The sequence below is a fragment of the Telmatherina bonti genome (assembly GCF_933228915.1).
Source record: "Telmatherina bonti genome assembly, chromosome: 1".
Lineage (NCBI taxonomy): Eukaryota > Metazoa > Chordata > Actinopteri > Atheriniformes > Telmatherinidae > Telmatherina > Telmatherina bonti.
Window position 1 is genome coordinate 12,308,858 of NC_136619.1, and position 23,267 is coordinate 12,332,124.

The 23,267-nt window shown below is 38.5% G+C and overlaps 1 protein-coding gene across 1 annotated transcript in view; it reads left to right on the forward strand.

The window, feature by feature from the left end:
* The window catches only part of ntrk3b (neurotrophic tyrosine kinase, receptor, type 3b), a gene marked incomplete at both ends in the record, with an annotated part of 243,575 nt that overhangs the window by 30,826 nt on the left and 189,482 nt on the right, over positions 1–23,267 (forward strand). Inside the window, 2 exon segments of the mRNA XM_079244813.1 lie at positions 13,906–13,980; positions 17,587–17,658. Of these exon segments, the coding sequence (XP_079100939.1) occupies positions 13,906–13,980; positions 17,587–17,658 (147 nt within the window).

The following is a 23,267-nucleotide window of genomic DNA, read 5'->3' on the forward strand; positions in this document are numbered from 1 at the left end:
TGGGAAAACTGGGCTGCATCCGTAGGCTTGAATCAATCATTTCATTTTAAAGGTATTCATTTTTAATATATCTGTAATTTGATCAGTTATTCTATTCTAACACAGTCAATTTAAGATGAATTCTCATCATTTGACAGGGCTTTGATATCTTTCATATAAAAACTTCAGAACAAAGAACTTTCATTCTTATTTTTAGTTTGTAAAAAGGTTGTAAAAAGGTTAGTTTTTTTTAGATCATCCCATTCTCTGCCAATGAAGCAGCTAATATAAGTAAATAAAAAATGCTGAACCAACCCAATCTCATGGAAACACGAGACATAGTTACAATACCTGAATTGTTCGTGCCACAATTTGTGCAGGTTTTTCTTGCTGCTGGACACAGCATGTCTACATCACACAAAAGTGTCTTAAAATGTCCCATGTAGAATGTAGGAAAAGTATTTTGGCTTTTTGCTTCTAGACGATTCTCTTCTTGCACATTTATTTGCTGTTTTATGCTGATTTACATTTTAATCCCTTCTACGTGTCTTTATGTTTAAACTTCACCCCTCACACACACTTTGTTCAGGAGCCAGGTTGTAAATGACACCCTGCATGTTGAAACGCGTCGCCAGTGGAGAGACGCTGTCATGGAAACGTGTCGTGGGAAATGTGGTAGTAGCATGGGACTAAAATGATCAGTTTATATTTATTTATACATGAATTGCAACAGGCTGATGGGTTTTCATTTAGAACTGTGCACACAAGTAAATGTCGTATCGTACTATCGTTCTGCATTTACACGTTGTTTTAAGTGAGTTAGTGTGTTCACATTGTGTACAAGTACTCAAACACTATGCTGCTCTTAGGTACTCTAACAGTGAAACAGGATGGGTAGACCACTATAACATCATGTTATACACAAAGAAAAAGGCTTTTTTTCCCCCCTCCTGGCGATTAGTTATCATCTCAGGTGAAAAGCTAATGCTTGCTGGGTTGCTACAGGCAACAGCATTCACTCTCAGATAATTGTCTCAAAAAGTCACAGCTGGCATTGAGAAAAGTTTTCATAAGTGCACAGTTTGCCGTTTTCTTTGGCAAATCTATGAATAAAGAAACAAATAAATGAAAAAAAAATCCCACATCTGTACTGTAAGAATACACTAATATTGTCCGATTGGTGAAATCGATGGATCATCAGGCTTTCTGTGCAGACCATGCTCAACCAATGTGTGACAAGGTCTGTAGAAAGTAACCCTTCAGTCACAAAACATGGATGGAACTCAATTAATGTGGATAAAGACGTCAGCCTGAAGTTTCTTTTCATATTTTTAGTTGGTTGCACGTTTATTGTCAGTTGTAGCGCTCAAAGGAAAAATAACTAAAAAGGGAACGAAGTTAACCCTGGACTGCAATCAGTTGTATGCCTCAAGTCTTCTTACTTTAACATGTAATAATTTTACGGACAACAATTTAATTTCCATGCTTATTCAGAGACAATAGATTCATTAAAAGATCGTAGGGTTAAGCTGCAGGCCAGTGCTGCCCTCGTTGCGTTCACAACAAGCCTGGTTGGGGGAATAAAGGTGAAAAAACTCCACCATACGCTTCAGTTGGTTTTGTACATTAATACTGTCGTTTGAGGCCATTTTATAATTGAGATTCTGACCAACAGATGGAAGGTGGATATAATTTCATAGTCTCATACATTAGGAAGGAAGCGGGTGCATCTGTCTGCTTGTGCATGTGATTACATTTGCATAGAGGTAACAGGCGTGGGTTTGTCTCAGTGAGTGAAACCAGAGTGTTATACTTGATTCCAATTTACAAGCTCTGAATGCCAAATGCCCCTCATGATTGGTTTGGAGGATGACTTATTTCCAGACTACTGGCTGTAGCAAATGTGAAGAGGAAATGGCTTCTTTCCTTCTCTTTTGCGCCATACTCTGCTCCTATGTGGCCTTTTTGTGTTTTTCGACTATACAGAGCAGCTCACAAACAGGCATAAAAAAGAAAAAAACAAAGGAAAAACAGGTTATCTGATTGATGTTCGGCTTGTGTTTTAATCTAGAGGAGTGCTACTTCACCACCGCGTCCCTACTCTGAAGTGTTTGGACTGTAGAGAAGTGCTGCTTTGCCTTTATGAAAACAGAGAGGGAGACAGAATATAGATCAATATCCCAGGAACACACCAGAGTCATTCTATTTTATTAAACATTTTCCCATTAAAGCTGTGGCTCCAGCGTTGTAGATCATCCCAACAAAGTCGTAAATCACGGACAGACAGCAGCACAGGCAGAAACAATGGGCAGAATCAGAGGAGATTACTAAGAAACAGCAGCTATTTGCTGTTTGTGCTGCTGGGTATCTTGTTCGTATACACTTCACACTGCAGCTGAGGGAATGTTTCAGCTGTAGTGAAGCATCAAAATCATATTGTATTCAATCCGAATCACAACAGGTTACCTTCAGCTTAACAGTGACTGACATTATCTCACAAGGCAGATCCATTAAAACCTGCTGCCGTGGCAACTGAGCAGGTTAGCTTCATGATGATAAAGATTTCCAGGAGCAGAAACTCGTCAGAGCCAAAAGCATACCTAAAGCTGCCCTTCATTTTCAGGTCTGAAGCTCATAAAGTTTCATCTTTCGCTTGGCCAAACACATATGTTAAACAACTGCAAGTGTAAAAGTTTTAAAAAAGCAGGAAAAGTGTTGCTATTCCGCTGAACAAACAGCTGGAAGACACAGTTTGTGATTCCAGTGAACATAACAGAACATTTAGTTACAGAGGATTCGATATTTCTCTCAGGAATTGAAAGAGACCAGACAAAGAAGACATGCTGACGGAGTGGGAGGGAATGCTAATGTTGCTCTGTTGCACATGTAATTATGCAGTTAGTTAGACAGCATGTTCGCCTTATCAAACGTAAATTATATGTGTTTATTGCCTTCTGCCTGCCAGGCAGACAAGCAGATCAGTTACAGTGGTCAGAATTAGGAGTCATTTTTGATTTTTTAGCATATGTGGGCCGTTTCAACCATTCAACTAGTTGGTTAGTCGTGCACATCCCTACCAGGCAAATCTTTAGACACACTTCCCAACTGCATCTAATGGACAGTGACCATTATTAGCATTTGCTGTGGCTTTGTTTCTGTAAGTTTCTGCAATGTCACGAGATTTACTTCCATTCAGTGTTGCATTTTTTTTTTTTTTTTTTTTTTTTTTTTAACCATGATCTGAATTTATGGCTTTTACATGGACATGCACAGTAAAACATTGGCCTCAAAGGAAAATATGTTTGGAGCGGAGGGAGGCACCAAAAGCTGCTCATTTTCACCTGCAGTTCCTGGACAGGTAGACGACAAAGGATGCACGTAAGAAAACAAACAAAAGAAACAAACAATCACATACACACACACACAAAAAAACATGTTACAACATGTTAAACTTCTTACACTCACTTATTTAGAGACAGCATACATACATCCCCTCCTACACACACACACACACACACACACACACACACACACACACAACGTGTTTGTGTAACTTGTGTCTCATGCTCGCTGAACCACAGTTTGAGCCCGTTCCATCCTGGTGTCATCATCCTGGAATATTCCTGCACCATCAGAGAAAACTGATGGAAAAACCGTCTCATTCAGTGTGTTCACATCTCAGATCAACTCATTCTTTGGGATAATAATGTTCTGAACATAGACCTGAACATAGATCTGAACATAGACCTAAATGTAGACCTGACAAACTGCAGCACCCCCAGATCACAGACCGCCCCCCCACAGGCTTGTACAGTAGACACTAGACATGATGGTGGCTTCACTTCACCTGCTCCTCTTCTTGATGCTGTCATCACTCTGCAACAGCGCCAATCTGGACTCATTAGACCACATGACCTTCTTCCAGGTCCAGAGTCCAGTCTTTATGCTCCCCTACAAACTGAAGCCTTTTTCTCCTGTTGGTCTGACTGATTCATGGTTTACTTTTGGCTACACAGCTGTTTAGTCCCAAATCCCTGATTTCCCATCACACCCTTCATGTGGAAATGCTTTAAACATTCTTCTGAGTTCTGCTGCTGTTTGTTTAAGTTTTGGTTTCTCCAAAGTTTAAGAGATCCCCCTGATTCATGACTTTTACAGTTCTTAACCCAGCTACTTCGTCTTTTTGATGTCAATGATTTGACTCTTCTCAAACAGACGACCACAGGTTGTGTCTTCCGACATGGTTGTTTAAGAAACGACAAGCTGCTCATTGAATCAGCTGCAGTTAAATAATTTGTTGCCAGCTGATAATAATGCTGACAATGCTTGATAATAACATCAGTGCAGTAATTTTCTAAATACCAATGTGGAATGAGGTAGCCTTTCTTTTTTTGTCCTGGCAATACACATTTTTATGCTTGTTTCATGAACGTTTCCTGGAATAAATTTTTAAATGTGAATGTGCTCTACTGATGCACCAATGCTCCACCAAGCCTTTCCTTTTAACAGTGTGACATTGTGTGTAAAGTGCAATACTATTTTAAACGTTTATACGTAATAAATTACTCATAGTTAGCCATTAAGAGTCTATGCAGGTCTAGGTTTCAGTATAACTTATGTAAGCACGGTTCATTGTATCAGAAATAAAAAAAAGAAGAAAAAGCTCCAGCAGGTGCAAAGTAACAATGATATTCACTATACTTCCATCATCGCTGAGTCAGAGTTGTTCTTAGCTACAAGCAACAGATCTGCCACAAGAGCATGTGGAAGGATAGTTTCGGAATACGTTAAAATCCTAAACACAACCAGCAAACTGGGATGCGATAGGAGCACAGACTTCTGTCACCTTAAAGTATTAGCTATGAGAAAAAGCAGCTAGCAGTGGTACGATTCATTGTTCAAAGTCCAGGGTAGCTGCTACTGTTTGACACCACTCATTTTGTGTTTGAATCGCTTGTGCTATCATTACCAATGCCTACTGGAGCAAAAACTGAAATAACTCATTAAATGGTGAGTAGTGGGAAGTACATGGAGGTTCAACTGGGCAAGCAAATGCCCAGTACGAATAGGCTGAAGGTCCTGTAGCCAGTCTGGGTTTGAGTCAATCCAACTTTGGCTGCAAGTCACCTCCCTCCAACATATTTGTTTCCTCTCATGCCTTAAAAAAACCCTATGCCAGAAATGATCTTACAATAAAGTGTGTAGCTTTTACTTCTTTCAGACTCATATAGGTTGCAAAAAAAAATAAATTTCCATCAGGGGTAAAAATCCACTGTGGATCAGCGATCTGATAATACCTTCTCTGACAGGCAGCACATATATAAAATCAACATTTTAATTAAATATGTGTTTGCCAGACTGCAAGGAGGACTGACAACAAAATTATGTAACAAAAATCACCACAAAGCATGAGTTCTTCCATGTATTTCATCCTGCACATTTATTACAGCTTAGATTAGTTTATTCCAAAACAAACAAACTTGCATGGCGAGCTGCTAGCTCTCATCCCAATAGTTTCTATGTTTTTTAAATTCTGGTTGCTGTCTGCGTTAAATTAGTTTTTTTTTTTTTTTTTAAACAAATCTCACAGTTATATTTTCCTGCTGCTCATAATCACAGAAGCTCAGGACAAGATAGCAGGTAGGGGGCTCAGTGCGTCGCCCAGGGCCACTTGAACACAACAGATGGCTGTTGCTGAGATGGAATCTGTTACTGTTTGGTTGCAGGGTGTTCTCCTCAAGCGCTGAACCACCCCGCCACCCAGTTCACATTGTACTTTGTTGGAGGCCATTTTCTAAAGCAGATGGAAGATGGCTGTAATTTCAGAGGCTTGTATATTGGCGAGCAAGCTGCTTGATCTGCCTGAACAGTTTGTTCTGATATTATCATTTCCTTTAGATTGCAGTTATTAATCCGGCCATGTCGCAGGAAATTTATTTAGAAAGCGCTTTAACAAAACAGGATCGTAAAATGCTGTGCAAAGAGGAAATATTCATAGGCAGATAAGAGATGAGACAGTCTGTCGACAGAGAGACTCTTACTAATCATGCTGCCACCAAAAAGTTTCTTTTTTTTTTTTTCCACCAAATCTCCTTTCTTTATGGAAATGCTCATTTGACAAAACAGTGATTTGATGATTACCCTGTTTCACTCATTGTAAGTCAGGAAGAGCGAGTCTGTTTGATGGGCTGAAATGTGAAACATTAGCATCTCTATTACTTTTTCAAATTATGTTGATTTTATTTTTGGAGCATTTTCTTCGCACATCCTCCGAGGATCTAGAGATAACAGGACAAAGATTGAATGCTCCTGTATCATCACAGAATCTTTGTTATTCATATCCATCTTTTCACAGCAGTCTAATCCACATGCATATTCAGCATGCCGCGGACAATCAGGGGTTGGGAGCAGACAATGTGATCAGGTCTGCAGGGAGGTGTCGCCTGCTTCCTCTGGGCTGTTTGTTGACAGCAGCTTGATGAAAATGAGGAGAGTGCAAAATCATATCAAGGAATATAAAGCTTTTTTTTTTTTTGCATAAATTAAGCTCTTCTTTCATATCACAATATTGCATCAGTATCCTACAAGTTTATAGGCTAAATTACCAGGCGTTGCACTGATGCGGTCTGGTTAAATGGTCTGATTTTTATTTGGCAAACTGTTTGCATAGTATTAAGTCAGAAGTTATGAATAAATACAGTCTATTATCTACCTGCAAAAACACAAAAAACAAAAGAGAAAGATTCTTTTTGTGGCTTTTTCCAGTGCTTCACACCACGATTTCCAAAACCGTCCATAAACCTTGATTCAAATAACATTTTATATATTTAAGTTTAATGAATCAGTCAGTGAAGTGCACTTGCAGTAAAAGTAATGACGTTTAATATCGCAGCTACAGGATGCCCAGTGGTGGGATTTAATAAGAAAAACATTGTATCTTTAGTTGTTTTCCATTTCCTTTTGTTTTTCTTTATTTCCTTTTTAATATCTTAAATCTAATGAACCTCCTCGTGAATCTTTAGAGTTATTTAATAAGCGAGGCGTATTTGTTCTGCTTTATTTCTAAATCCATTTTTATGTAACTTTTAGAGGATTTTGTTGTAGTTTCCGGTCTCTCTTCCATATAATATTGATCTTCCTCGTACCTTTAAACACAAGCCTTGAGGGCTTTTTAATTACCAATCCTACATCATATGTGTGTTTCCATATTGGAAAATGTATCGTTTTGGAGTGTTTCCCTTAATGAGCCATATACTGTAGTCATCTTACAGATGAAATAAGAGGATTGGAAAGCAAATTAACCAAATCTGAACTAAAAACAATCTAATCTCTAGGTTGAGGCAGTAATGCACACACGTATGTTTGGTTTTAGTAAAAATAAAATCACTTATTTCAGGTTAGGAATGAAAACTACTCAGCTGGAATCAATAAGCACCAGGGTTAGGACTAAAATAGATTCTTTGTGTCTTTGGATGGGTGTTGTGTAAGGTTGGCACCTTCGCTTCACAGCAAGAAGGATCCTGGTTTGAGCTTCATTTGGAGATTTCCTGTGTAGAATTCTGATGTGCTCACTAAGTGGGCTCTTTTGGAATACTCCAGCTTCCTCCCACAGTCTAAAAAGTTGCTTCCAAGATTGATTTGTGTCTTGAAATTCTGCCCAGCAGTAAGACTGTTTGTATTACTATTCTGGGCTTGCGATGAACCAGCGACCCATCCAGGGTGTAGCCTGCCCCTCACATACAGTAGGCACTAGGTAGGTCCATCAAGCCCCTCCAAGTGGAATAAGCAGGTAGCCAATGGATGGATGGATGGACAGATGGATGAATGGTTGGATGGATGGATGGATGGATGGATGGATGGATGGATAGATGGATGAATGGTTGGATGGATGGATGGATGGATAGATGGATGAATGGTTGGATGGATGGATGAATGGATGGATAGATGGATGAATGGTTGGATGGATGGATGAATGGATGGATAGATGGATGAATGGTTGGATGGATGGATGAATGGATGGATAGATGGATGAATGGTTGGATGGATGGATGGATGGATAGATGGACGAATGGTTGGATGGATGGATGGTTGGATGGATAGTTGGATGATGGATGGATGGATGGATGATGGATAGTTGGATGGATGGATGAATGGAAGGATGGATGGATGGATGGATAGTTGGATGATGGATGGATGGATAGTTGGATGGATGGATAGTTGGATGGATGGATGGTTGGATGGATGGATGGATGGATGGATGGATGGATGGATGGATGAATGGTTGGATGGATGGATGGTTGGATGGATAGTTGGATGATGGATGGATAGATGGATGGATGGATGGATGGATAGTTGGATGGATGGATAGTTGGATGAATGGATGGATGGTTGGATGGATGGATGGATGGATGGATGGATGGATTATTTGGATTCTGCTCATGAAGTCGCTCTTTTGACCACATGATGTCCCAAATCCTTTGACACCCTATGAAGCAAATCTGTAAATCTGTAAGATGTGTTTGGACTCAGCTTTGTAAGTATTTTTTTCAGAGGAAAGACGACCAAGAAAGCGAACGAGAGTGCTAACAGTTGGGATCTTTCCTCCAGAGACACATCTCACATCCATCCCACTGAACATTTATGTGACACTTTAGGATTCAGAATGATGAACATCACAGGATCATATTGTCAGATCATGCTGGGAAAACATGTGTTGTCTAGTTCTGCTCAAATGAGCAAAGGCCTCCAGACACATCTGTGGCCATCATTAAACCAAGCGCATCAAATATGACCTCATTGTACATTTTCCAGAGTTTCAGATATTTGGACTGAAGTGACGATTTGTGATTAAACATGTATGGAGTTTGACATCTGGCCAAACATGTTCAGTCTAATTACAAACCACGATTGGCTCATGTGTTTTTTCAAGCCAATATTTAATCTCTGTCATAGATAATAACAGAAATGAAACATTCCTGCATTTGCATCCATGTTTACAATAATAGTTTTTTTTTCCCCAAAACATTTGAATTGTATCTGAATTAATACCCAAAAAATATAACAGAAACAAAAGAAACATGCAGTGAAACTACTTTCCAAAAAAAAAAAAAAAGCATGTACAGTATATGAGAAATATTAATAAGCAGTATGTTGCAAGCAGTCCTCTGAGAAGACCCCAGGCTCACAGCGTATGAGGACCCGAGGTGTGGACTCACCTTCCTCTGAGCCTCTCCTCTCTCAGTGTGCATGGAGCAACACAGCAGCACTGTAAACAGGCAAATCCTCTAAAGGGGGGGTCGGTCTTTCCTGCTTGTGGGTCGCATTAATGACCCTGCTTGCTGCCTGCAGAATCAACTGCCCCCCTGGTTCACCACTGATCCCACCATCAGCAGCGTGACTCTGTCCGTGTCCGCCACTTCCAGCTGCTGCACCGTCTCATTTCATTTCCATGCCACGGTCAGCTGTTGGCGCCTCTGCAGCGATAGCATGATTATCCCTGCCTGTCTACAGTGTGAGTCGTCTTTTGTCGCACTGGCTTTGTTTGTAGCTGTTCATTATTGATTCATATTATTGATATTTCCCCCTTTGGCCATATTGTTAACGTCATTATTTACTGAACATCATATTTAAAAAGCTGCACATAATGAAGCATGTCAAGTACTCCAGACATACTAAAGTCTAGATTTATTCCTATTCTAACCAAATAATGGCAAAATGTAATTGCATTTAGTTGATACAGTATATCTGAGCACAAAACATTATTGTCTATATGTAGTCATTGAAAAACATTTAATGCAAATCTGTCATAATTCTCATCTGCTGTTTGTTCAAGCACATTGATTGGTGACTCTGCTGGCTCTAATTAAGAATTTGTTGAAATAAAGCTGCCAGAGATATCTCTGCGATGCTGACTTTATGACACCATTCCCTTTTTTTTAATTTAGCTAATTTGAAGGCAGCATTTCAACTGTGTGTATTTATAACTACAAACAGATCTGTGATGGCAGAACAGGAAAAACAAAGTAGCTCCGTCTTACCTGGAAAGTTCAAAAGGGAAAAAAAAAAAAATCCCACAGAAACACAACAGGAGCTGTTTGTGCATCTGAACCACATGTATGTGTTTTCCACAGCAAGCTAAAAAAAATCTGCTTTATAACATGAAACTGAGATAATCTGTTGTAAGACAAGCTGCATGTGTGCCCATGTTGTGAGGATTTTACTTAAATGCTACAAGTCTGCATTATTCTATACGGCCATTTTAATGCTCTTGTGCATAAAAGAGGATAAAATAATGTTTCAGAACATTTGCGAAACGTTCAATTCAATTCAATTCAACTTTATTTGTATAGCGCCATTTCACAACAATGTTGTCACAGGGAACTTTACATACACATCATTTCGGACCAATTCATACATATCCTATAATAGAAACCAACTGATTGCATCGAATCATGACTTTGATCCAATCCCCCATCCTGAGCTGCACGCGGCGACAGTGGGAAGGAAAAAACTCCCCTTTAACAGGAGGAAAACCTCCAGCAGAACCCGGCTCAGGGAGGGCAGCCATCTGCCTCGACTGGTTGGGGTGGAGACGACAGGAAAGACAGATCCACATGTACAACTGCACTTGTTCAGGAAGTCCTGCAGAAAAAAGGAGAAATAAGTTAGAGACGGCAATATTGTCATATATTTATACATAAGCATGTTAGAGAAATGGAGCGAGGTACTTCTCAGTGCATCAGGTGACTTCCCCGTTGCTACATGAGTAATGGATGGCTAGACCACTACGACATGAAGAAGTGTACTGGAAAGAAAGGAAATGAAGATGCTGAATAACAGCAGCTCTCTGGAGTGTTTGTCTTAGTTCACGGTAAGTTAGTTAGAGATCAATATTTGCATTGGATACATTAAAGCATGGGTATCCAGTTCCAGCCCTCACAGGCTTAAACCCTTCAGATTGTAGATGTTGCCGCAATCCAGGACTTATCGCAAACAGCTTGCTGTTAAATTCTCCTGAAGCATGTTAACCCATCAGTCTGATTCAGATGATGCAGCAGGAAACATCCAGGACAGCGGCCTTGAGGGCCGACGTCAGTCACTCTTGAACCTGATGCCATCCCAAACTCCTCTTCACAGACATTCTCCGAAACCCATGCTGACAATCATTTGTGAAGTTTCAGCCATGTTCGTCATGTTTGCATCCTGCTCGCTTCCTTTGTAGAAAACAGAAGAAACATTTTCCTAATAGGTAAAAATACTCAGCTCAAATTTAAAAAGTCATCCAGCAAGGTTTGTTTATTTCATTGTTTACCAGCTGCTCTTTTCACGGTGATTATAGTTTGGAAAAAAAAATAGCTTTTGAAGCAGAACGCTTGTCTTTTGAATAACACAGCTGCCTCACCCCAGTGTCACTCATGTTGAACAGAGTAACCAAACAGCTGCTTAGTTCAATCTAGCATTAAAAGTATTTGAAATATGACTTTTTTTTTTACAAGTAAAACAGTGTCTACAAACAAAATGTGTCTTGCATAGAATAAAAAAAAAAAAAAAAAAAAAAAAATAGGACATTTTGTTGGCAATATGCCAATGTATTGAATTAGCAATAACTCTGCTTTTACATTTCTGGAGCATAACGCAGAACTTTAGGAAGGAGTTGAGGTGGCAGCTCAGGTGATAGAGCTGGTTATTCTGTGGCTTGAAGGTCGGTGGCTCAAGTCCTGCACCCCTACCCTGCATCTCTGAGGGGGACACAAGTCCTCTCTTAGGTCCCGAACCAACAAGACAAACCTACTGAAAACTGCTGAACTTTATTAGTCTGTATATTTTACAGCTAAATGGAATAATTCCTCTGTATCTGTCAGCCAACTCTGAGTCTGGAAAAAGCAGGTTAAATCACAAAAGAGAGTGGTTTGGAAGGACAGGCCCAGACTCAGACAAGGATCAGAACCTTTGCCTTGATTTCAGATCTCCCAAATTATCTGGAAATGACCTCACCTCAAATTATCACCAACACTGCTGCTATTCATCACTTAATGAAACTGTTAAACTTCATTTACTGGAAAAATATCCAAGAACAGAGTCACTCGTGTTCTCTAATTGCAAACTGCTCTAATCTGCCAGCCTTCATTAAAGAACGTGGGAAGCTTGTACGCCATCATGAAGCAGGGCTAGGTCAGGTTCCAGCACTGATGGTAGCATTTGGCAGGGCTGTGTCATTCTTCACCACAAGAGCATGTGGTGCACCTTGGAGCTGCAGGGCCCCCACAAGGGACAGCGTTTCACCAGAAACACAAGATGAAGAACATGTACTGAGCAGAAGCTTCTCCAAAATCAAGTGAAGAAATATCACATTGCTAAAGTAACATAAAAAAACAAGCTCATATATCTGGCAACCGGCACCATGGCCCACTTCCAATAATACCTGGCCCACCATATGACACTGATTAAAACAAAATTTAAAAAAAAAAAAAAAAAAAAAAAGTGAGAAAACTGAAAACAGACTGACATGAAATGTGCAAAGTTGCCCTGGCTTACCGTCACATATTAAAGTCTATTAAACAAGAGTAAACAAAAACATTTCAAAACACTGGAAGTGCTGTAACATGGAGCAGACTAATAAACATGTCAATATATGTATATATATATATATATATATATATATATATATATATATATATATATATATATATATATATATATATATATAATATTTAATGTCTTAATTTGATACACACGCATCTTTTCAATGTCTCAGTTTAAATGATGTGTGTATGTGCTTAGAGACTGCACAGGGGTGTGGTCACTGGTTTAAGTCTCAGCCTCGATAAGGTTTGAATGGTGGTCTTTCTGTGTGGAACTTGCATGTTTTCCCAGTCTATGGGTAGGTTTTCTCTGGGTACCACAGCTGCCGCTAAAGGCAGCATGTCCTGCTTGTCTCACAGTTTTATCTCAGCAGAAAAGAACAGGATGAGGTACTAACCATGAAAATGTTTAGTTTACTCTGAAAAAAACGGTTTTGCTGGATGAAGTTATTTTTGTTTGTCATTCAGTTGGTTTAACCCTAGGTCAGGATGTCTCTGGTCCTAGAGGGCCACAATCCTACAGGCTTTCCATGGATTCTTGTTCCAACACACCTGACGTAAAGTCAATCAGTCTCTATGCAGAACTTCACCGGCTCTTAGATCCAATTATTGTGAGCCAAGTGTGTCAGAAAAGGGTTACATCAAAAACCTGTAAGACACCAGCCCTCAAGGACTGACTTAGGTCAGTTTTAGGTGACCCCTGTCATATCTGATCACACTCAGCTTGGGTGCATCTGTTTACATGCTCTAAAGACTTCCATACCATACACGAGTGTAAATACATTGTTTAGCTCATGCTGCAGATTTGGATTTTCTTTTCCTCTTTTTCCTCTGCAGTTTTTCCACGCGTCCCTTTATCTTAAACCAATGTTCCTGATGCAGTGTCAACTTCCAAGCCATCGCCAATACTTTGCTTTTAAATGAACATTTCCTGAAGCTAATTTAAAGGCAGCAGCTCCACTTCTTCTCCGCCACACAGAAAGAGGTTTGCCGCGGAGTCTGACAGTCTTAACAGAAGTAAAGTCATCTGCAGCGTTTATTTGGTCTATCTGCCCACCCCTCACACACACACACACTTTCCCTTACATAGATTAAGCCTCAGAAGCTGCCTCTTGGCAATTAAATCTATCAGAGGGCAACAGAGAGCGCTCTGTCAGAGCTGTTCCAATAATTGCAGTTTAAATGAATATGGATTCAAAAACTTTTGACAACACACAGCCAGTTAATTTGCAACTTGGGACTTGGAAAAGGACTTTTTCTCCTGTCACATGTCCCGGTTTGTTTTCCTTTCTCTTCGGATGAGCGGGAATGTCTCATTTACTATCCTCTTTCTTGCTGTTTACAGACACATAGAGAACTGGACGGGATTGCAGACCCTGAGAGACGTCGATATGGAGCTCTACACTGGACTACAGAGACTGTGAGTGTTGATGCTTTTATCTGCAGGGGGAAGGCGAGTGTGTGTGTGTGTGTGTGTGTGTGTGGTGGGGGGGGGGGGGGGGGGGGGGGCTATGCAGATCTAGAAAAGGGCAGTGCAAACCGCACCACTGTTAATCCCTGTTTTCTGGGAGATTTCCTCCTTTTGCTGCAGAAGAACCAGCGGTGTACTTCCACAGATGACAGCAGCAGATCAGATCATAACCCAAGTTCCAACAGCTGGATTTAACGTCCCATTTTTCTGCAGGTTGTGTAGAGAAAACAGCAAGACCAGAGCGTGTTCCCATTCCAAACACAAGCTGAAGTTTCAACAAGCTTTTAATTCTCACCAGTCACCTGCTGGTAGAACATCCCCTTTGCTTTGTGTAGCTACTGATCAAATAATACTAAAAAGCAGCAGGGAAAATTGAATTAAGGGTCCCTGCTGTAGCGTAGTGGGTTTTTCTTCCTTTTGTTCTCATCACTTCCCTTCTTAAAGGAATGCGATGCTCCTTTCCTGGTTTGCAACCATGCAGTGTGAAGCCACATCATTTCCACTGCAGCAGCTGTTTCCAGACCTCCTCTTCCACTTCATTTTTTTTCTCTTCTGCTCTTTGCTGAGAAACCATACCCTCCTTTGCCCTCCAAAGTTAGAGACGGCCTCTCCCCTGATCCCTCATCAGGGAGGCCAAGTGCAATATCTCCGCTGCTAAATTAGCATTTTTCTCATTACTGCCGCCTCCCTCTGCTGCCTTGTCAGGGGATACCGGCTCCTCCCCGTCTGGACTCCAGGCTGTTGTGATGCCGCCTTGCGGGGCTTTAAGCAGTCTGGAGGGAGAAGCGAAGAAACAGTCACTCATAGCATTTTATTTCAGATTTTCCCTCATCATCGCCGTCTTCATTTGAGTGAAGTGAGAGGAAATGTTATCATTCGTTCGTAAAGATTGAGTTGTTTTGTAAGTGCACAATCAGAAGCTGATCGTTTTTCTTCCTGCTGATTCTGTCTGTACAAAACAAGACACATTTTACCTTTCTGCAAATTTAATATGTTTATCATTGATTCTGTGCTTCTATTTCCAAGTTGCTCTCAAATATCAAATTTTAAACTTAAAATGCTGACAATTCAAGACAGTTATGTGACAGCAGAGTGGCTGTTATTTGAATGGTATTGACTGTGTGCAGGTACCTGATGTCATTTCTAAAACAGCTAAAAAAAGAAGTGTAATTTAATGCTGAAAACAGCTCAGCATGACACATATCTTCCTGTTCTTTGACGAAAACCATCAATCTGAAGAGGAATTTGCTGTATGATCCGGTCACACCTTTATCATGTGATGGGAAAAAAAAACATATAAACAAAAAATACAAGACCCAGAAGTACTTCCACCTTTTCTGTGTGGAAGATTATTTTAAACAGAAGTGGAAAAACTGCCCCGTGGATTGACCAATCAGAACATGACATTCTTTGGGAAATCGTCCAGACTCGTCACCCACCGACAACATTTGGCATGTTATAAAAGAGAAACACAAGAATGGAGCAGCTGAAATCTTGTCTGGAGGAAAGATCAGAAGACGTTTCTCTTTCAGAAGCTGCAGCAGTCGGTCTCCTCACCTTCCAAATGCTCTCAAGCGGGAACGCATCCAATGATGTACGTGTTAACACTCCGCCTGTGCTCAGATTTGTTGCGTCTCGCAGTCAAAGCTTAAAGTCTTCTTTAAGGACAGGGTGGATTGTGTTCAGCATCACTGCGCGCAGGAGATAAAACTCCACCGTCACCCTAATTTAACTAAATGTAAGGAAGAAAAAATAATTCTGGTTGACTTTCTCAGTGGAAACAACATTTTCAAGGAACTCCCCAGAGCCTCTGATTGACCTTGGGAACTTTTGGATGGTCTGAGTGAAACACTGAAAAGCGATGATCGGATTTTTAGAAGACAATTGTCTCCAACAGCTGAGTTTAATCAGCTCAGTGTATTATGAGGCACTCGCTGATGGTGTCAGTGACTTCTGTGGAAAGAGACATCTGTGATTACAAGATTAGAAGTCATTACAATTGTAGCTCAGAACAGTAGTTCCCCTACTGGGGCACTGGGAATACCAAGAGTCCTCTAGCGGTTTCCATTGGCTCTCTGGGAGAAGCGAGAATAAGTTTAATTTGACATTTATTTCCATTCAAGTTGTCACAGAGGGATTGCTTGTTTCTCCACCCAGAGATTTTCACGCAGTTTTGTTAAAGATACAAATCTTACTTCAGATGCTGCTTCAAAGTAAACTTTTATTTGACATGAATACACATGAATACAGATCTGGGTTAGAACAAGTAGAATGGGAAGAGACTGGGAACTTGTCTTATTACAGCGCATTGCAACAGCAGACAAAAGCATGTAAGAAGTACAGAAACAAACCAGTGCTGTGTCAGTGCTTTCCCACGATGAGAGCAACATTTGTTTAGTTTTTCTTTGACTCAAATAAAATACAAAAAACATTATTTGTGCTTGAAAAAAGGCAAAAAAAATGTTATAAAGCTTTTTAAAAGATTTAAAGATTTAAAAGATTAAAATTTATCTATCTATCTATCTATCTATCTATCTATCTATCTATCTATCTATCTATCTGTCTGTCTATCTATCTATCTATCTATCTGTCTATCTATCTATCTATCTATCTGTATCTATCTATCTATCTATCTATCTATCTATCTATCTATCTATCTATCTATCTATCTATCTATCTATCTGTCTGTCTATCTATCTATCTATCTATCTATCTATCTATCTATCTATCTATCTGTCTGTCTATCTATCTATCTATCTATCTATCTATCTATCTGTCTGTCTATCTGCCTATCTCTCTCTCTCTCTATGTTCATCTATCTATCTATCTATCTATCTATCTATCTATCTATCTATCTATCTATCTGTCTATCTATCTATCTGCCTATCTCTCTCTCTCTCTATGTTCATCTATCTATCTATCTATCTATCTATCTATCTATCTATCTATCTATCTATCTATCTATCTATCTATCTATCTATCTATCTATCTATCTATCTATATGTTCATCCATCTGTCTATCTATCTGTCTATCTATCTGTCTATCTATCTATCTATCTATCTATCTATCTATCTATCTATCTACCTATCTCTCTCTCTCTATGTTCATCTATCTATCTATCTATCTATCTATCTATCTATCTATCTATCTATCTATCTATCTACCTATCTCTCTCTCTCTATGTTCATCTATCTATCTATCTGTCTATCTGTCTATCTATCTATCGATCTCTCTATCTATCTATCTCTCTCTCTATCTATCTATCTGTCTATCTATCTATCTATCTATCGATCTCTCTCTCTATCTATCTATCTGTCTGTCTATCTATCTATCTATCTAAAATGCCAAAATAAGAAGAATTAAAGATGAGAGGAGAAGAAGAAAACATAAATAAATGCATAAAGAACATGTTAAAAACAACAAGAACCTCAAAATATCCACATGCACATCGTCACATAATAAAGCTGTGGGCATGCAGTTTTGGAGGAAAATAAATGTCTATATTTGGTGATTCCTGCACCGTTTCATCTGCACTTTCTCTGTTTTCATTGCAGAACCATCATGAATTGTAACCTGAACGTGATCCAGGCTCGAGCGTTTGCGATGAACCCACACCTACGCTACATGTGAGTTAATACTCTATGTTTAAAACCACGTTTTCTGTGCCTTCACTAGATTTATTATGATCTGCTCAGGCTGACATCTTGCAGTATGAGGCTGTATATGAGTTAGTGTTGAACAGAAGATGATGCACTTGATAGAGACTGGCTTTGGGAAAATTGTGGCAGTGCCATTACTGTCGCAACAGCCGCACATCTTAAATGAGACATCCATTATTTGCCTTGGATAATTGGATTCCTATCTGCTCCGGTTTCTTTGTGCTTCGCCAGAGCAGTGCGCCCAAGACGCAGTTCCATTTAGACTGCACTCGCCAAATGGACAATTTGTCCATGAGGCCGAGCATCAGAGAGCTGGGCAAAGAGCAAATTAATTTCTTTAACAAAGGCTGATGTGTCACCGTATGACAGCCTGTTATTCCTCAATTTTCCGGGAGTAAACACTTTGAGGAACTCGGTCACGTCTTTTACCTGAACACAGGGCCGTTTGCTGTTTCCAGTTGTTGATCTGTGGGAAGCTTGGACTCTTTTTTTCTGTTTTGCTGCTGTTTGGCTTTAAAAAAAAATCAACATGTATGTTGGTGCCTAAATAGTATTATCTAGATACTAAACTGCAGTATTTTTTATTTGACAAGTAAATGTTGCCTGTGACTGACTTGTTGGCCTTTAAGTGTGTGTTTAAGAATCCATTGTCGATTTTGTTGTGTGTTTTATAAGCTGACATATTCAAAGAAAGGTGTTGGTACTGGTTTTGCTGGTTCTCTAAACATTTATGTGGGCATTAGAGGACAAAATATATTTAAAGTCCTGCCTTTGCTTTCATTTTTCCTCTAGAAAACCTGCTTCTTTTCTTCTTCCCACATCCACATAAAACCTGCTGTGCATCAGTACCGGAATTAATATTTAAATATTAATTTCTTTATTAATATCTTCACTTTTTAATATGAAAGAGAAGATAAGTTGAATAAATTTTCTATTTTTCTTTCTTTTTATCCACACCTTTGGTGTGAGTGTGATGTTCGGATTCACAGGGATAATAATGAAGCAATCATTTACTGCCGTGAAAGAACAATAAAATCTTTCCAGGCAAAGTGATAATTTATGCTTCTTTCTATTTAAGTCACTTCTCTCTAATAATATATGTGTTCTAAAAATCCTGTTTAGGATCTAATTAAAAATGTGGTTGAACGCTGTTTCACAAGCAGAAAAGGTTTACAACCAGTTTTAACGCTGAAGTACGTGCTGAGCACCGCGACTCCGGACTGTCCGTGACAGGCCTCTGTTGTGAAGCTGTTAATGCAGGTGGACGGTTGCTAGGTGACGCTGAGGATGATGATGTCTAAGAAGATTAATTATTGCCTATGCTTAGCCTCAGAGGACCGACCTCATTGATGTTTGTGTCAGAAAGGGTCTGTTCAAAGCCCGAGCCATCAGGCACTCAACTGGTTGCTCCTTCATCAGGGGAACGGAATCCATTGTCTTCATCACATGTTCGAGCCAAAACAGGCTCAATTACTCCCAGTAAAGATATCATTAATTCCATATGCTGTAAACATGATGGCTGTAATTAACATCCACCCCAGTTATGTTCTCTTTTCAATTAGCATTCTCCTGCTCTATTTTCAATATATGTATTATGCATTGCAGTGTTTAGCATGTATTACTGTGTGTTGAAGGAGTGTGCATGATCTGCAAAAACTGCAGTTCAAACCAGCCGTGATAATCGTATATTTATAAATTAAAATGTAATCAGTCCTGTTTTATGTATAAATAGATTTCCAAATGCTCTCTAAGGAAGATCATTTGACTTAATTTCTCACAAATGTGATGTGTGTTGTCCTGATTAGCACATTCGCTCTTGTTTTAGGGATTTTCTAAACAGAAATACTTTCTATATGCTCTATCTAGACTTATCTAGATTGCTCAAAATGATTGTTTTTCATACAATTTGAAGATTACATCTATTATAACATTTTTTTCTTTAAAAAAAAAAAAAGATTATGATAAAAGATTGACTTTCTGCACAGGCAGCCACAGTTTGACTTGATGTAGGCTGAAGCTGTGATAAAAACTGTAAGCTTAAAATTGACAAGGCATTTTTGTTGGCATTTGCTAGTGTTGGGGATGAGAGCAGTGCTGTTTTGTAGAGCTGTCAAGTCTTACACATGAGACTCATGCAACTGACACTAGTCTTAAGTTCCAACAACATTTTACTGAAGCAAAAGATCTTACTCTGAATGGAACTCAAACATTTCTGCTTTTTTTTTTTTAAGTCATTAGCAAATGACTTCTGCAAATTCATTCATTCATTCATTTTCCAAACCGCTTAATCCAATCCAGGATTGTAGGGAAGCTGAAGCCTATCCCAGCAGTCTTTGGGCGAAAAGGCAGGGTACACCCCGGTCAGCTCGCCAGTCCATCGCAGGGCCTTCTGCAAAGTCAAAATATTAAAAATGTAGGGCTATAAGAATCTAATCACTTAGTTTAAATTATAGAAACTACAAACATTAACATGTTTGTCTGAGGCAGGGGTCTTCCACTCTGGTCCTCGAGGGCTACCATCCTGCAGGTTTTAGTGTTTCCCTGCTGCAACACACTTGACCCAAATCAACAGCTCATTAACAGGCAGGTGCAGAAGATGACAACAGCTTGCTGGAGAACCTTTTATATTTGAATCTAGTTTGTTGTAGCGGGGAAACACTAAAACCTGCAGGGTGATCGCACACGAGGACCAGAGTTTTAGTTATTTATCATAACCCAAGTTCCAACAGCTGGTTTTAGTTATTTATCAGTGTCTGTAGTTATATTTCTTGTCTCATCTGTTGCGGAGAAATACATGATAGTTTAGTCAAATTAAAATTTCTCGCAGTAAAATGAAAAGAGCAACATTTTCACCTTCTAAAAACAGACAGACTTGGACTCAGTTAGCATTTCATGGAAACATTCTGCAGCAAAATGTACAACAGTGTGAATGTCAGTAACAGATTGTTGCAAAACAGTTGTTTTAATTGACTGTTCAGAGCTCAGTTAAACCAGCACGACATGTGGTTGGCAGAACATTTACTCCCTGCCTGCATTTGTGCTAAGTTGGCCTGGTTCCTCTGTTAGCCCACCTTTCTCACTTCTCCAAACTGAGAATGCACCGACTGCTGCATATAGCAAGTTTAAACCCTGATTACCAACACGTATACATAATACATTAACAGGTCACCAATCCTCATGGATGCATAATAGAAGAGCTAAAAACACCACCAGATTTTTAATGTTGCTAACATAAAAAAGAAGCACAACCTTGAGCTTTAAACCCTTTTTTAAATGTTTTGGCAATGCTCTTAAAACTGCTTAACATTACATTAAGTTAATCCAAGCTAAGAAGCTAAAACTTAACATTCTTAACATTAGCCTCATCTTTACTAGCTTCAAGCTACATTGCAAGAAGAAATCCTTTATGTATCTTTCGCGTTAATCACCCTTATCCTGCTGTTATTTATTTAACCATGTTTTGAGTCTTTTTTTAAATGACAGTAAGGCACAATCAAACTAATCTTGACCATGTCCTCATGTCCCGGCCAAAATCAATATTTAAAGCTACTAACAGTGGCATAATATCATGAGTTTTACTTTTTTCACTGCAGTCAGTCATGTGTATATATATATATATATATATATATATATATATATATATATATATATATATATATATATATATATATATATATATATATATATATATATATATATATATGTATATATATATAACAGGGTAAGAATGTATTATTATATATATTTCCCCCACTTCTGTTAGCTCTTCTTCGTCTTACACACTTCATTCATTTATTCACTACTCACTACTCAGAGCTTGGGGTTAGGAGTATTTAATTGGACTTTTTTGAACCTTTGAAATGTATTTGCAAAGAAAATAATAAAACAAAAAAACAAGCAAATAAACAAAAAAAAAAAAAACAGACAAATAAAATTTTGCCATGGAAGTTTGTATCTAAAGAGTTCTTTTCATCATAAATTTTCATTACATCTTCATCTGATTACATTTTAAAGTAATTAAATGAAGATTAAAATTGATGGAGGACATGTTGTTGACACATTGACACGTTACGTTTTGCCCTACAATGTTGTAAGCTTCTATGTCAATTTTGTATGTTAAATACATTACCATTGGATGATTCTATTTATATTTTACTTACATACATACATCATATATATATATATATATATATATATATATATATATATATATATATATATATATATATATATTCACGTTGTTTTTGTGTTCTTTTTGATGTGTTTTTTTCCCCCAGCAACCCAAGACAAATTGCACACGTACTTGATAATAAATTTAATTTCTCACTCTACAGTCGGGCTTCATTAAAAACAAGGCCAGGGAACGTTTTCATAAATTATGCATGTATGTAAAAAAGAAAATGGAGCAGAAGCAACAAGTTTTCTGATGTCTATGGAAAGCAATTAATACACGACAATGAAAAAACACTGATGGATATCAGATTATTTCTTTTTACATTCATCTCAGCTATATTTAGTGTCCCATTCTCTTGTCTTGTTTAATTTCATAAAAGCTCTTTTCAAAGCATTGGTGCTGTTATTATGAAGTGACCTCTGTGGGACAAATTTGTTTTATGAGAGACTAAAATAAATTTACCAGCCTGAAAGAGTCATTTATTCTGATCAGAGGGAAGTTGCGTTGCATAAGAAACAGCAGGCGGTTTAATCCATACAGCAACCAATATATTAAGTAAACCTTCATCCTGCTGATGTGTTTTTAAACAAGATACTCAACTGAGCTTTTCCTTCTTTAACCCATGAGAACCCATGAGAAGTAATCAGATAAGTTTTTTTTTTTATCTTATTTTCTTATAAATTCTTTTAGTATGAGGTTTTTATTTGTCCACTTTGCAAAATGTAAAATAAAAAACATTTTTAGGAATATTTAGCATTTATTACACTGTGATAGTTTAACATTTTGATCATGTAACCTTCTACTTTCTTGTGTCCATTAAGGAGCAGAAGACAAAAATCAGATAGAGTTCAACACCAACTTTGGCAAAGTTTCCACCATAAAGTGTGTGTATCATATATGTCACATTGGGTTTTTGTAGGTTAATTCACACGAAAGCGTAAGTTGCTGACTTAAGGATAAAATATACATTTTGAGGTACCAGAATAGGATTAGTTCTTTATGATTAAACATGTGTAATGACAAATAACTGGGCAACAATCTTGACTTAATATGGATGTGAGATGCAAACATGAAAGCAGCAAATTGCTTAAACGTTACAATAAAACAGGGCTACACTTGAAACGTTACAGCTGCCAGAATCAGACGTCACTGCACTCAGACATTAAACTAAATGTGACACTAAAATGATACGGGATGCTGATGATGTGATGGAAAGGGAAATAACAGTATGTGAAGGACACATGTCATCCACAATGTATATTATCTACACCTCCAGTGAAAAGACCTGTTATGAGAGCCGTGCATTTCAGAACGGTGTGCTCATCTACTAACAGCTGCAAATTATTGGCTTTTTAAAATAAAGTTATTTTATCAGAAAGAAAATGAAAACTTCCGTTTGAGA